The sequence below is a fragment of the Fundulus heteroclitus genome, unplaced genomic scaffold (genome assembly GCF_011125445.2).
Source record: "Fundulus heteroclitus isolate FHET01 unplaced genomic scaffold, MU-UCD_Fhet_4.1 scaffold_80, whole genome shotgun sequence".
Taxonomy (NCBI): Eukaryota; Metazoa; Chordata; class Actinopteri; order Cyprinodontiformes; family Fundulidae; genus Fundulus; species Fundulus heteroclitus.
In genome coordinates, this window is record NW_023397252.1 from 1253534 (window position 1) to 1268927 (window position 15394).

A 15394-nucleotide genomic window follows, 5' to 3' on the forward strand; every position below is an offset into this window, starting at 1 on the left:
AGTGTTTTAATAAACTTTTAAAGGTTCCGCATCATAAGGTCTAGAACTGCTCTTCTAAAACAGCGGTCTCCGGGTCTGCAGACACATACTATTGGATCGTCCACCTGACACACACTGCTGGAGAGGAAAGGTAAGAACGAGCCACACCTCCACAGCACAGAACTGCATACCTGACATGGAATCTAAAAAAAGTATTTTAGAAAAGAGCGAACAACTATTTTCATTTACGGACTCAGGAAGGTGGTGTTTTGGTTGCAGCAGATGTGCGATAATCAGAGAAAATAAGAGGAACTAAAATGCACAAGTCGCGTCTTGAGTCACACACGCCCACAGGAACAAGACGTGGCTGCACTCCTGACACAGACAAGTTACTCATCGGCTGTTTTGAATGACAGAGAAAGATGATCAAGTTATTGTTGTTTTATCTCTTCTGTAAGGCTTCATCAGCAGGTAACATCCAACTTCAGCTCTCATCTTTACATGTCATATTACAAGCTTCTGCGTGAGAGTCATATTGCCTCACAAAGTCTTTGAATAGCGATGTTTTAGTTTATCAGGAATTTTGGATATAGTTGAGTGATTCGGTGGCATTTCATCTCTCCATAGAGAAACACTCTCTGCGGTTTATGACCACCGCATCTTCGGGACTCTCAGACTTTCCGGAGATGGAAGTTTCTGTTACGATTGATGATAATTCAATCGGATTTTGTGACGGCAGCAACAAGACACTAAAGATCAACTATGACTGGTTGAAGAAAGTTCTTCATGACGACCCTGAGCTGTCAAAGTGGTTTGAAGGGGAGTGCTTTGAACGTCAGCTGAACGGAAATAAAGTCAGGCTCTCCATTTTAAAGGATATTTTTAAAAAAACAGAAGGTACAGTTGATCTCATTTTGTTTATTTGTCTATTTGTTCCCTATTAAACTCAAATTATTTAAGTATTTATTAATGAAAGTGATTATATGAATACAGTGGTTAGATTTCTTAATTTAAATTAAAATGACAGTGATTTTAGGCATTTTTTTTTTATTCAAGTAGGCTATCCCTAAATGTTACCTATGGATCCTTAGAAATAAGGAAATTATCATAATGAATTTATTTAATAGACTATAATTCTCAAATTTGTTATTTATCAAAATTATTTTTAGAGATGCAATAAATAGTGGCTGTACCCAATTAAACCCAAAGTAGCAATCTGCTACAAATAGTAATACAGACTAGTGAAATCTAGCTAGGATGGCAGCATAATTTTCATCACTTTACGGTCCAATCAATATCAGACAAAACTCCAGAGAGATCAACAAATAACTAGGCTAATTTCTACAACCGCTAATATGAATGCTCAGAGTTAAATATTATGGTGGGTAAAATTTGTATTAAATTAAATTAAATTCAATTCAATCCAATTCAATTCAAGTCAATTCCATTCAATTGTATTTATATAGCGCCAATTCATGAAACATGTCATCTCAAGGCACTTTCCAAAGTGAAGTTCAATCATATTAAACAGATTGGTCAAATATTTCCTATATAAGGGAACCCAGTTGATTGCATCAAAGTCCCGACAAGCAGCATTCACTCCTGGGGAACCGTAGAGCCACAGGGAGAGTCGTCTGCATTGTCCATGGCTTTGCAGCAATCCCTCATACTGAGCAAGCATGGAGCGACAGTGGAAAAAAAACCTCCCCATTAACGGGAAGAAAAAAACCTCAAGCAGAACCGGGCTCAGTATGAACGGTCATCTGCCTTGACCGACTGGGGGTTACAGAAGACAGAGCAGAGACACAACAAGACAGAGAAAAAAACACAGAAGCACACATTGATCTAGTAATCTGTTCTACATTAGATGGTAGTAGCAGGTGATCTGTCTTCCCTGGATGATGTCATAGCTAATAGAACGCCAGACCAGGTGTACCTACTATTAAGAAAAAAAAGAGAGAACAAAAAAGTTAAAAGCTGAAATGAAGACAAGCAATGCAAAACTAGAGAACAGTAGAACTCGGTAGAGTGAGAAAAATAGACCCTGGTGTCGTCCTTTGTCAAAAAGGATAGTTTTACACTGCAAAAACAGAACTAGAAATAAGTAAAATGTCCTTAAAATTAGAGTATCTGTCCTTGATTTGAGCAGGTAAATAAGATGATTTGCCAATGGAATAAGATTTTTGCACTTAAAATAGGAACAATTCATCTCCATCATCTTATTTCAAGTGCAGGATGTCTAATTATCTTATTTTAGGGGTGAAAATGCTCATTCCATTGACAGATAATCATATTTACTTGCTTAAATCAAGGATAAATATACTAACTTAAAGAACATTTGACTTATTTTTAGATCCGTTTTTGCAGTGTAAGATTAGTCTTAGAAGTAGACTGAGTGTCTACTTTTAAGACTTTTAAGATGTTATTATTTGATTAATCAGATAATTAGCACGTCCCTTCTGTCAGGTTTATTCCCCCAGTCTCTAAAAACAGCAACTATCAAACAACTGTTGGAAAATAACAATTTGAACAAGTTACTATTGCAGAACTACAGGCCCATCTCAAACCTCCCCTTTATCAGTAAGATTATTGAAAAAGCTGTGTTTCAATATTAATTCCCATCTTAAATATGACCAGCTGTTTTGATGTTTTCCAGTCAGGTTTCCGTGCTGGTTTAAATCCTATTTAAAGGACAGGAACGTTCATGTAACTTTACATCAGAGACGACAAAAATCACATGTGGGCAAGGGTATAGGTTTGATTTGAACTTTGCTAGAGACACTATTGGTCCAAAGCTTCATTGGTCTGATGTCATTGGTCCTATGCAATATGCATGCTCCTATTTTATTGATGCTTAACAGGACGGTCAGGGCGCCTTTCACCTGTTCTAAAGAGAAAAGCAGCACTTTTTGCTACATTCATACAAATTTACCACACTAGATGCTTTTTATCAATATTTAAAGCATCACTGGCTCTGATAAATGTCGAACTGGGACTTTTTTCCACTTTGAAAAAGTTTGCATTTGAACTTACCACCAACAGAGACAGACAGTAAATACATACCCATTTAACCAAATATAGTCAAAATCTGTCTGTTGTCTGTAGATTTATCCTGTATTTTCTTTTGAAGCTATAGAAATGCACAGAGGTAAACCCCACCCTTATTGTTTTATCCAACATACTCTCTCTGTATCATAAAACACAGCAAAATTATACATTTAGACTTAGACTTAGACTTAGACTTAGACTTTCTTTATTGTCATTTTGTATACACAGAGTGCATAAAGAACGAAATTTCGTTTTCACACAGCTCAGAAATATTGCAGTAACTCTACAGGATACCTTGCAGTGAATTACAGTACAGGATAAAGTGCAGTGATCAATCGCAGTCACTTACAGGATAAATTTCAATTTGCTTCCGGATAAAGTGCAGCAGTGAACAGTAGGCAGTTGAAATGTAAACAATGTAAACCAAATGTAGACAAATATGCAGTAGGGTGCAGCAGTGATTTAAAAGTAGACAGTTGCATTGTACACAGTTTTGCAGTGCGTTTCCGGTTAAGGTGCAGCCTCAATTTTTCAGGATACGATACAATGTGCAAATGTTCAAATGTGCAAATCAGCGAATCTAGTGTGGTACACTTTTGTACTTCAGCAGTTCAACAGTCTGATGGCAGCAGGGAAGAAGCTTTTGCTGAACCTAGTGGACCTGCAGCGGATGCTGCGGAACCTCTTTCCAGAGGGCAGCAGGGAGAATAGTCCATGGTGGGGGTGTGAGGGGTCCCTGATGATGTTACGGGCTCGAGACACACAGCGCTGCGATGAAATGTCTTTAATGGAGGGAAGAGGAGCCCCGATGATCCCTTCTGCTGTCCTCACCACTCTCCTCACGTTCTTCCAGTCGGAGGCACTGCAGCCTCCACACCACACAGAGAGACAGCTGGTCAGAATGCTCTCTATGGTGCTTCTGTAGAAGGTCGTGAGGATGGGCGGGGGCAGGCGGGCTCTCCTCATCCTTCGCAGGAAGTACAGTCTTTTCTGTGCCTTCTTCACCAGTGACGTGGTGTTCACAGTCCAGGTGAGGTTGTTCGTGATGTGCACCCCCAGGAACTTGGTGCTGCTGACCACCTCCACAGCTGAGCTGTTGATGAGCAGTGGAGCATGGTGAGGCCGGTTTTTCCTGAAGTCGACGATGATCTCCTTCGTCTTCTCCACGTTCAGGATCAGGCTGTTGTCTCTGCACCAACCCACCAGCTGCTCCACCTCCTCTCTGTAGTCCTGGTCGTTGTCGTCTCTGATCAGGCCCACCACCGTTGTGTCGTCTGCAAACTTCACGATGTGATTGGTGGTGAACCTGGGGACGCAGTCGTGTGTCATCAGGGTGAACAGCAGGGGGCTCAGGACGCAGCCCTGAGGGGAGCCCGTGCTGAGGGTGACGACATCAGAGGTGTTCTGTCCGACACGGACTGACTGAGGTCTGTTGGTGAGGAAGTCTAGCAGCCAGTGGCGAAGGGGTGTGCTGAAGCCCAGATGCTCCAGTTTTCCCACCAGATGTTGTGGGATGATGGTGTTGAACGCTGAACTGAAGTCCAGGAACAGCATCCGCACGTGCGTGTTCTTCTCCTCCAGGTGTGCCAGGCTCAGGTGAAGAGCAGAGGAGATGGCGTCCTCAGTGGAGCGGTTCCGTCGGTAGGCAAACTGGAACGGGTCGAGTGTTGATGGGAGACTGGAGACGATGTGTTCCTTTATCAGCCTTTCAAAGCACTTCATCATGATGGGAGTCAGTGCAACAGGCCGGTAGTCGTTGAAACAGGTGACTTGAGGTTTCTTTGGCACCGGAATGATGGAGGCAGACTTGAAGCATGCTGGCACTATGGCTTGGTCCAGCGAGGTGTTAAAAATGTCTGTGAGGACACCAGCCAGCTGACCTGCACACTCCTTGAGCACCCGCCCAGGTATGTTGTCGGGGCCTGGGGCCTTACGCGGGTTGACTCTCCTCAGAGTCTTCCACACGTCGGCGGTGTCAAGGCAGAGGACCTCCTCTTCCTGATGGGGAACAGCTTTCACTGCTGGAGTGCTGTTTAGTGCCTCGAACCTCCCAAAGAAGTTATTTAGTCCATTGAGGAAGTCAGCATCAACTTCACCCACCGGGGGGGAGGGCGTGTTGTATTCAGTGATCGCCCGGATGCCTTTCCACATGTTCCTGGTGTTGCTGGCGTCATGGAAAAGCTCCTGGATTTTCTGACTGTGGTTCCGCTTTGCTAGCCTGATGGCACGGTTCAGGTTGGCTCTCGCTGTCCTCAGTGCCTCCTTGTCACCAGACTTGAAGGCTGAGTTCCGTGCTTTTAGCGCTTGACGGACCTCCGCAGTAATCCAGGGTCGTTGGTTGGCTCGGGTGATGATGGTCTTGGTGGTGCTGACGTCCTCAATGCATTTGTTGATGTAGGCTGACACAGTCATGGCGTACTCATCAATGTTGATCTTGTCCTCATAAGTTGCTGCAGCTTTGAACATGTTCCAGTCAGAGCACTCAAAACAGTCCTGGAGCGCCTCCATTGCTCCCTCAGTCCACACCCTCACCTGCCTCGCTGTTGGTTTTGCTCTGATCAGCAGGGCCCTGTATGCTGGGAATAGCATCACAGAAAGGTGGTCTGAAGAGCCCAGGTGTGGGCGGGGGGCTGCTCTGAATGCTCCTTTAATGTTTGTGTAGACTAAGTCTAGAGTGTTCTCTCCCCGAGTTGCAAAATCCACATGTTGGTAAAAATGAGGGAGAACAGTTTTCATATTTGCCTGGTTAAAATCCCCAGCAATGATGAAAACACCCTCTGTGTGTGCAGATTGCAGCTCAGAGATAGTCCGATAGAGAACAGTCATAGCCTCTGTTGTGTTTGCGCTGGGAGGGACGTAAACCGCTGCGATGATAACAACAGTGAACTCTCTAGGCAGATAAAAAGGTCTGCAGCTAATAATCATAAGCTCAATGTCCGGAGAGCAGAGACTTGTGACTAATCTAGCATTTTTACACCAGGTGTTATTGGTGTAAACGCAGAGTCCGCCTCCTCGGGACTTACCGCAGAGTTCTGTCTGTCTGTCGGCGCGGAAAGTAGCTAGCCCCTCCAGGCTAACGGCGTTGTCTGGGATTGATGATGAAAGCCATGTTTCGGTCAGAATGAGAGCGCAGCAGTCCCTGAACTCCCTCTTTGTAGAGAGCTCGAGTTGTAAATGGTCCATTTTGTTGTCCAGTGAGCGAACGTTGGAAAGCCAGATGGATGGTAGCGGCGGTCTGAATGGGTTAGCCTTTAGCCTCGCTGCTAAGCCTTCTCGGCACCCGCGCTTCTTCGGCCGGCTACACCGCTTCCGCGTCGCTCTCCTCCGGCGTGAGCTGCTCGTCGAGGCCGCCGCTTCACAGGCCTCCGGGGCTGGTCTCCGTAGGACGCCACAGTCACGTAAGCAGTCGAGCGTGGTATTTAAAAGTCCAAAAACACAACTTGATCGTAACTCCAACAGGCGCTCGCGGTCAAGTACTGATCGGCTGGGTAGATGAGTGGTTTCCAGCGAGTTTGGCGGCATTTTTATGCATTTTTATGCAAAAAGTCCGCGAGTTGGTGCAGAGCTGTGTTCGGCTGCTGCCGCCAGGGGCGCCGCCGGAAGTAAGTTTACGGGACGGCAAATACATTTATTGTATTTACATCTGCACTGGAACTAGAGGTGTAACTGACATTGACAGTATTTAAAGTATTAACTTCAATATTAAAAAAAAATGGGCTGCACAGTGGCGCAGTGGGTAGCGCTGTTGTCTTGCAGCAAGAAGGTCCTGGGTTCAAGTACACCCCTGGATCTTTCTGCATGGAGTTTGCATGTTCTCCCTGTGCATGTGTGGGTTTTCTCCGGGTACTCCGGCTTCCTCCCACAGACCAAAAACATGACTGTTAGGTTAATTGGCTTCTCCAAATTGTCCTTAGGTGTGCGTGTGTGTGTGAGAATGGTTGTTTGTCCTGTTTGTCTCTGTGTTGCCCTGCGACAGACTGGCGACCTGTCCAGGGTGAACCCCGCCTCTCGCCCAGTGAACGCTGGAGATAGGCACCAGCAACCCCCGTGACCCCATGAGGGATAAAGCGGTTTGGAAAACGGATGGATGGATTAAAAAAATGTGCAACTGGGCTGTAGTTACTCTCTTTAGCCCATTTCATGTAATTTATCTTAGCATTCCAAACACATTTCTTACATTATACATCTGAAGTGTAGATAACAGCTTCTTCTTACCTACATCCTCTCAGACAACTAATTATTTTCTTAACAATAGTGACTTGTCAATGTTTAAATGTGAAATAAATGTTAATACATAAGTGGCATGGAGGACCCAATACTGTACTATGAGTAAGATTGGTCACACCAAGATTGAATTGTACATGAGTGGTTGTTCATTTCATCATTGAAATGAGAACATTTTAATATACTATTGGTATATACCAGTAAAACTATTAAAGAACAGCAGATTAAACTTTAAGATATGTAAAGGCCTATATTAAATAAATGTTGTGATCACATCAACAAATTAAATAACTTCTTATTTTTTGGTGTACCAAATTACCCTCGTAATTGTCATGGTTTAAGTTTTGTCTGGCTTCTTTGTTATTTTGTAGTTCACTTAGCTCTCCCTCGCTCAGCTTTAGTCACACCTCTGGACACTAATTAGTTTTCATTCCCGTCACTTGTCAGGCTGCAATTACCCCTGATCTGTTGCCACCTGTGTTCACCTCTTTATAAGACTCACCTCATTCTGTTTTCGTCGCCGGTCCATAGTGTTCACTCCCGCTCCGTCTCTGCCAGAATCCTTGTCAGCTCAGTTTTTGTTACAGACAGCCAATAGACTTTCCGTCACCTTTGTTTTTGTTCCAGTCTCAGCCTAGATCCAGCTCAGCTCTGTTCCCACTCCTGTTCTCTTCTCCTGGTGAGCTGTTCTGGTATCAAGTCCACGGCTCAGACGTTCTGGTCTCAAGTCCACGGCTCAGACGTTCTGGTCTCAAGTCCTCAGCTCAGATGTTCCGTCCTGGTCCTAGAAAAATATCATGACAGTAATGATGAAATATTTAATGGACTAAGCCCCTGATAATGAGAAATGTGTAGGTCCGCCCTTGGTTTGTACTAATTTACTAATGGACAGAGTGGAAATTTATGTACAACAAAACCAATGCAAATAATGTTCTTCTGTTTGTAATTGTCTTTACCCAAATTCTAGAAGTAGAAATAGTCAAATAAATAGCACTATTATAATGTGGAACCCTAATTATGCTTTTACATCTAAGCAAAAGTCTGAACTAAAATTAAGCAGTTATTTAGGCGCCATCTAGTGTTTTACTGTACATGATGTAAAAGAAATACCCGCTATCTATACCAGAACTGCCTAAAAGGGTCGACAAAAATTGAATCAATAATAGCAATGAAATATTGGTAAAAGGGAACCCCTCACCTTTTCTCTTTCAGACAGCTGTGGCTAAGAATCTGAATTTTTAATAGCCTACAGTCTTTGCTTTTCCATCTTTCCAGCAGTCTTCAGAACTCCTGCCTGGCACAGAATATTTAGGTCTATAAAAGAGATTAGGGTTTTGTTGATAAAATGCAATACACTTCAGAATTAAAACTATTTTGAGATGCTAACGTTGGTTACTTACATTTCTCAAGTTCCACAAATAAAAACAGTCTCTCCTGCTTCTTTACAGAACAGCACTCAGCTTTCACCTATTTTAGTGCCGATAATATTTTGTTTTTTTAATTGGGATTAGTTTCGTAGCCTAGTATTAATCGTAATAACCGCAGTATCCCAGTATGAATGAAATTGAAATCTCACACTCCAGACGCCAGACAGAGCGGCAGCAGCAGCCGTCAGAAAGCGGAGCTGCGAGAGGAAAATAAGTGATTGCAGCAACAACATTGTATTGTAAATTATAAACATGTTATTCACACTCCAGCCTACGGCACATACCTAGAACCAGAACCAAACACGCTCCACTAATCTGGAACAAACTCCCAGAAAACTGTAAAAGTCCGGAAAGCCTGAGTTCATTTAAATCAAGATTAAAAACACATTTGTTTAGGATTACCTTTGACTGTCCTAGTTAAAGTGTTTACTGAAACATCATTAGTTTAAATTTGTAATCCAACTGTTTTTCAAATCATTATTTGCTTTAATTTCATTTCTACATTTTATTCCGTATTGCTTTTATTCAGTTTTTATTTTCCTATGTTTGAATCATATAAAGCACTTTGCGTTGACCTTGAACTAAAATGTGCTGTACAAATGAATATGCCTTGCCTTAATATTGTTAATAACTGTGTTGTTTATCTGTTTCATTTTTCCCTCTATTCTGTGTCAGGAGTCCATGTTTTTCAGCTGATGTCCTCCTGTTACTGGGATGAGGAGACTCAGAGAGGTGATGGTGCTATGCGGTTCGGTTATAATGGAGAAGACTTTATTGCTCTGGATTTAGAGACTCCGAAATGGATTGCTCTACAACCACAAGCCACCCCAATGATTCTTGCATGGGACCTGAATAAAGTTAGATTGATGAAGAACAAAATGTTTATTACCCAGGCTTGCCCTGATTGGCTTAAGAGATCTTTGATAAAAGGGAAGAGCATTCTGCTGAGAACAGGTAATTATATTATAAGATAAAATTAAAGTGATTTTATTATGGCTGGGAGGTTGGGATGTTAAAATTCCAAGAATTTACTCTCTGTTTAATGTGACATGCTTCTTTAAACTAATGTTAAGATCATGTGGGGAATCCATACTGAGTTATTAAGAGTTAGTAGCAATTCATAAAATCAGTTTAGCAACATATTCCTCTTAGGTTTACAGGATTCAGAGCATGAGTCAAATTTCTCTTCCATTGGGGCCTCTAAAATCATTTGATATTACTCAATGATATCCTTTGTTTATATTCTATGGAAATTTTTAAATTTGAAATAAAAACAATCTGGGAAGTCCTCTTTGTCATTCTGGCATGGAGCAACACAAAATAGGTTTGTTAATCCTAACTGACCTGAAACATGAAACATTTAGTATGATTTAATGGCAAACATGTAGGAAACAATTTTTTATCTCTTACAGTGTGACTACCTGGCTTGATCTGTATGTGAATGGAAGTTTTATTTTTTGTCATTTTATTTTTAAATCATCCTCATCCAATCATTTCCCATTAACTGGTGGCCCTAATCTGTTTTTATATCAACCCTTTCTGACTCCATTGACCTATTTGTTTCCCCCTGATTTTCTCATTTCTACACAGAGCATCCTTCCTTGTCTCTGCTGCAGAAGTCTCCTCCCTCTCCTGTCAGCTGCCACGCTACAGGTTTCTATCCCAGGAGAGCCCTGATGTTCTGGAGGAAAGATGGAGAGGAAATTCATGAGAATGTGGATCATGGAGAGATCCTTCCAAACGATGATGGGACCTTCCAGATGAGGGTTTACCTGAACATTTCCTCAATCAGTCCTGAAGACTGGAGGAGGTACGACTGTGTGTTTCAGCTTCATGACAAAGAAGAAATTGTTAAACTGGATAAAGCAGTTATAAGAACCAACAGAGGTAAGCCAAATGATGTGCCTGATACTTTTTGTGTATTTTTACTTCTAAATCTAAAAGTCATGTTATTGGAAATTGGGAGGAAATGAGAGTACTTGGAGAAAACCAACACATGCATAAGAACATCTTAACTCCATGCAGAAAGATTGTAAGCAAAGTTCCCAGGGCCTTCTTGCAGCATGGTGCTACCAACTGTGCCATTATGCAGCCCGTCCGTCCGTCCGTCCGTCCGTCCGTCCGTCCGTCCGTCCGTCTTCTTCCGCTCCTCAGGAGGAATCCCAAGGCGTTCCCAGGCCAGCAGAGAGACATAGTCCCTCCAGCGTGTCCTGGGTCTTCCCCTGGGCCTCCTCCCGGTGGGACGTGCCTGGAACACCTCACCAGGGAGGCGTCCAGGAGGCATCCTGACCAGATGCCCGAGCCACCTCAACTGGCTCCTCTCGACGTGGAGGAGCAGCGGCTCTACTCTGAGTCCTCCCCGGATGACTGAGCTCCTCACCCTATCTCTAAGGGAGAGCCCAGACACACTACGGAGAAAACTCATTTCAGCCGCTTGTATCCGGGATCTCGTTCTTTCGGTCACGACCCAAAGCTCGTGACCATAGATGAGGGTAGGAACGTAGATCGACCGGTAAATCGAGAGCTTCGCCTTTTGGCTCAGCTCTCTCTTCACCACAACGGATCGGTACAGCGTCCGCTTCACAGCAGACGCTGCACCAATCCGCCTGTCGATCTCCCGCTCCATCTTCCCCTCATTCGTGAACAAGACCCCAAGATACTTGAACTCCTCCACTAGGGGCAGCACATCCTCCCCAACCCGGAGAAGGCACTCTACCCTTTTCCGGTTCAAGACCATGGTCTCGGATTTGGAGGCACTGATTTTCATCCCGGCCGCTTCGCACTCGGCTGCGAACCGCTCCAGTGAGAGCTGTAGATCACGCTATTATGTAGCCCATCCAATTTAATTAATTGTATTTATATGGCACCAATTCACATGATATGTTATCTCAAGGCAGTTTACAAAGTCAATTCTATCATACCATCAGGAAGAAACATTCACTGGAGCCACTCTCAGTGTGTTCGGCCATTGGCCATGACCGACAGACAGACAGACAGACAGACAGACAGACAGACAGACAGACAGACAGACAGACAGACACAGACACACACACACACACACACACACACACACACACACACACACACACACACACACACACACACACACACACACAAACAAAAATCAAAAGAAGCAAGGCTGTCATAGTTATGGTTCTGTTTAGTTTGACTTTACACTTGTGAAGTCATACTTACACATTTTAACAGACAGTAATCATATACAAGAGGCACAGGATTATAAATCGCACCATCAATCTTTTAGAAAATCTAAAGATTTTAAGTGCGCCTTATAGTTGGAAAAATGCCTTTTCTGGTCTAGACTCTGGATTGTTAGTATTTTGGAGTACTAAAAACGTTTACTTGGTCATTTAAGCATTTATTGCTTTAATCCACGGCCCATGTTCCCCCAACAGGATAGACTCCACCCGGCATCTACATGGCTATTAGGGGCTCAGTGCTCCTGACTCTGTGGCAGCCTTTAGTGTAGCCATCCTCAGAAACTTTATGCTTTTACAAAACAGATATTTTTACCAAAGCAGGTAAAAATATGTCTTGACTCTGCGCACTCTCTCTCCTGGAGGAAGTTTGAGTTTCACTCAGGGCTGGCCCGAGGCAAAGCGAACTAAGCAGCCACTTGGGGCCATCGGGAGGCACCCCAATTTTAACTACTCTTAATTTTAATAACTTAAACAAGTGATATAAATCAATGAATGAATCAAGAGAAAACAATTTATTTAATATGTTTTAATAAAAGAGCAAAGTATTTTAAGTATCATTTATTTATTTTATATTAATACATAATTGTAAATCACTGTATAATCACTGTATTCATTTAAAATATTCGCTATAACATTGTAGCGTGATATTTGTGTCAATAATCTTCTAGCATAGGTGATTCTGCATGGTGGGAGGAGGGCCTCCCCAAAAAATTCTGCATCGGGCCCTCAAGAGGCTTGGGCCGGCACTGGTTTAACTGCATGCAAACTAGGAATGCATGCAACTCTGAGCTGAAAGTATAGGAACCCCTAACAATCAAACTTCTTCATACATCAGAGATCTGATTACCCCATATGTTTCTAACAGAGTACTTCATTATATTAAAATGATGTGGCTCTTTTGTTGTGGTCTATAGCGGAGTCCATTGTGAGTAATTTTTGTCTGTATAATAAGTGTTTTTTATATGTCAATGGCAACTCAATTTCCCTCTTGGGGATTAATAAAGTAATCCTTATCCTTACTCTCAGACTGCAGGTCTGCTGGTGGTTCCTAGAGTCTCTAAAAGTAGAATGGGAGGCAGATCCTTTAGGTATCAGGCTCCTCTCCTGTGGAACAAACTCCCAGTTTTGGTCCGTGAGGCAGACACCCGTCTACTTTTAAGACCAGGCTTAAAACTTTCCTTTTTGAGATTTTTCCCTCTCTGCTGAGTTTTCCTACTGTTTGTATTGTATTGTTGTATTGCATTGTATTTGTATTGTTTCTTGTAATTTCAACTTTTAACTTTTGGTTCACTCTCATTTTTCTCTTCATAGTAGGTACACCTGGTCTGGCGTTCTGTTAGCTGTGACATCATCAGGGGAGACAGATCATCCTCTATTACCATCTACCATAGGAAGTACTCCTGGATCAATGTGTGCTTCTGTGCTTTCTGTGTCTCTGCTCTGTTTTCTCTAAGCCCCAGTGGGTCGAGGCAGATAAGCGTTCACACTGAGCCTGGTTCTGGTTCTGATGGAGGTTTTCCTCCCTGTTAAAGGGGAGTTTTCCTCTCCACTGTCGCTTCATGCATGCTCAGTATGAGGGATTGCTGCAAAGCCATCAGCAATGCAGACGACTGTCCACTGTGGCTCTACGCTCTTTCAGGAGGAGTGAATGCTGCTTGGAGAGACTTGATGCAACCTGCTGGGTTTCCTTAGAGAGGAAACTTTATGACCAATCTGCCTGTATGATTTGGTTGAATTTGACTTTGTAAAGTGCCTTGAGATGACGTGTTGTAAACATATATATACATAAAATTGAATTGAATTGAATAGTGATAATATATTGAATATTAATAAATGTGCTTAGGGCACCCAAATAGCTGGCACCACCCCTGCATATATCCACACATATTTATATGCACACATATACACAAATAATACAAATGGGATTACACTTGCCTACATACTGTGACAAAGTCACATCATTACTTTTAAAAGATGTATAATATTTTAAGATTCTCATAATACCTGTGGAAGGGTGTTCCATAGTGTTAGCTCACAGAAATTAAAAACTTGCTTAAGTTTTGCGAAAGCTCAGATTTTATCATCAGAATTTATTAGATAGAATTAGATAAATGCAAAAGATTTGCAAAGATGTAATAACAAACTTTTATTTTGTTCTGTTTTTGTTTACCAGAGAGGCATAGTAACATTACCATCCCAATCATAGCTGCTGTGATTACTTTTGTTCTGGTTTCCATCATTGCTGCTGCTGGATATGTGGTCTATAAAAGGAACAGAGGTAAGTGACTTGGATTTTGTGTTTGAGATAATATATTATTGATGCCTTCATCCATTTTTGAATGTTGTATTTGATAAGGGAATTTACCACCACTCTCTCTGACCTTTCAGCTGACGAGACTCGCTTTGAACTGATTTCAGAGACCTGATGAACAATCCATTGCCTGGTGTTTGAATTAATTATAAATTCTTTCTATGAAATGTTGATTTTTTTAATACTACATCACATTAGAAGGAATTAACCCACCTTGTATTAAGTGAAACCAAATTTCTATCTTTGCCAAAAGCTGTTTATCGAACCATAGATCCAGTTCAAGTCAAACTTGTTTAATCTACTGACGGTTTCAGTTCAGAGCAGATGAAACTAATCACATGAAGGTGACTGTTAAAGAATGTATGCAGAGTTAAATCACTTTTCATAAACTAAAACACCGTAGAGTTGCTGTTGAAGGGAGAAAACAAAAGCCTTTGTCTTAGGGCTTGGTGATATAGAAAAAAAAAACGTATTGATAAAATAAAACTCATATTGATCGATATCGATTATTATCAACAAATTCAAAACATATGTTTTAAGTGCAGCCCTGGCCATTTTATGCTGTTGCTTAGCAACCTATTTATAGATATAAAACACACAAACACTGAATTCAAACTCAACCCTTTATTCAACCAACTTTTTACCAAAATTGCAAGTTTTTAAAAAAGAAAAAAGAACGCATGCACTCTGAATCCTTTAAAGGGGGCGGAGCTTAGTGACAGGGCTTTCCAGGGTCTGCGTTGTGATTGGTTGAAAGGAGGATGTAATGACTGTAATATTAACATACATGTTTAAAATGCAAAAGGAAGGAAAACTCTTATTGACCTTTTTTGTTCTATCATTGATATACGTCTATCGATCAATATATATTGTTATTGAATTATCGTCTAGCCCTACTTTGTCTTTGGAAAATGTATTTTTAATGCAAGGTTCTACATTCTCGCTCGGGTTAAATTTGTGGACAGATATACCGTTAGCTTTTCTCATTTAGTACCTGGAATCTTTTTTAGCAGCTAAAGTTGAGCTGATCTTTTGGTCTGTCAAAGGTTTTGTTCTTATTTTTTATACATAATATTATCATTTGTTGAAATAAATATTTTCTTCCTAAGAGTTGTTTGCTTCATATATTATAATTTTTTACCCTATTCAGAGTAACATAGATTTCTTTGATGTTTTAGTAGGTTTCC

The 15394-nt window shown here is 41.8% G+C and overlaps 1 protein-coding gene across 3 annotated transcripts in view; it reads left to right on the forward strand.

Moving 5' to 3' along the window:
- The first annotated feature begins 240 nt into the window (after window positions 1-240).
- The window catches only part of LOC105922945 (major histocompatibility complex class I-related gene protein), a 58540-nt gene continuing 43386 nt past the window's right edge, over window positions 241-15394 (forward strand). Inside the window, exons 1-6 of one of the 3 annotated variants that reach the window (XM_012858870.3) lie at window positions 241-450; window positions 607-876; window positions 9354-9632; window positions 10269-10565; window positions 14070-14174; window positions 14285-14557. In XM_012858870.3, coding sequence (XP_012714324.2) covers window positions 402-450; window positions 607-876; window positions 9354-9632; window positions 10269-10565; window positions 14070-14174; window positions 14285-14322 — 1038 coding nt within the window. In that variant the 5' untranslated portion in view covers window positions 241-401 and the 3' untranslated portion in view covers window positions 14323-14557. Of the gene's footprint in view, window positions 451-606; window positions 877-9353; window positions 9633-10268; window positions 10566-14069; window positions 14175-14284; window positions 14558-15394 lie in introns of those variants that run through there. The other 2 variants (XM_036134370.1, XM_036134369.1) reach the window with 2 other exon arrangements.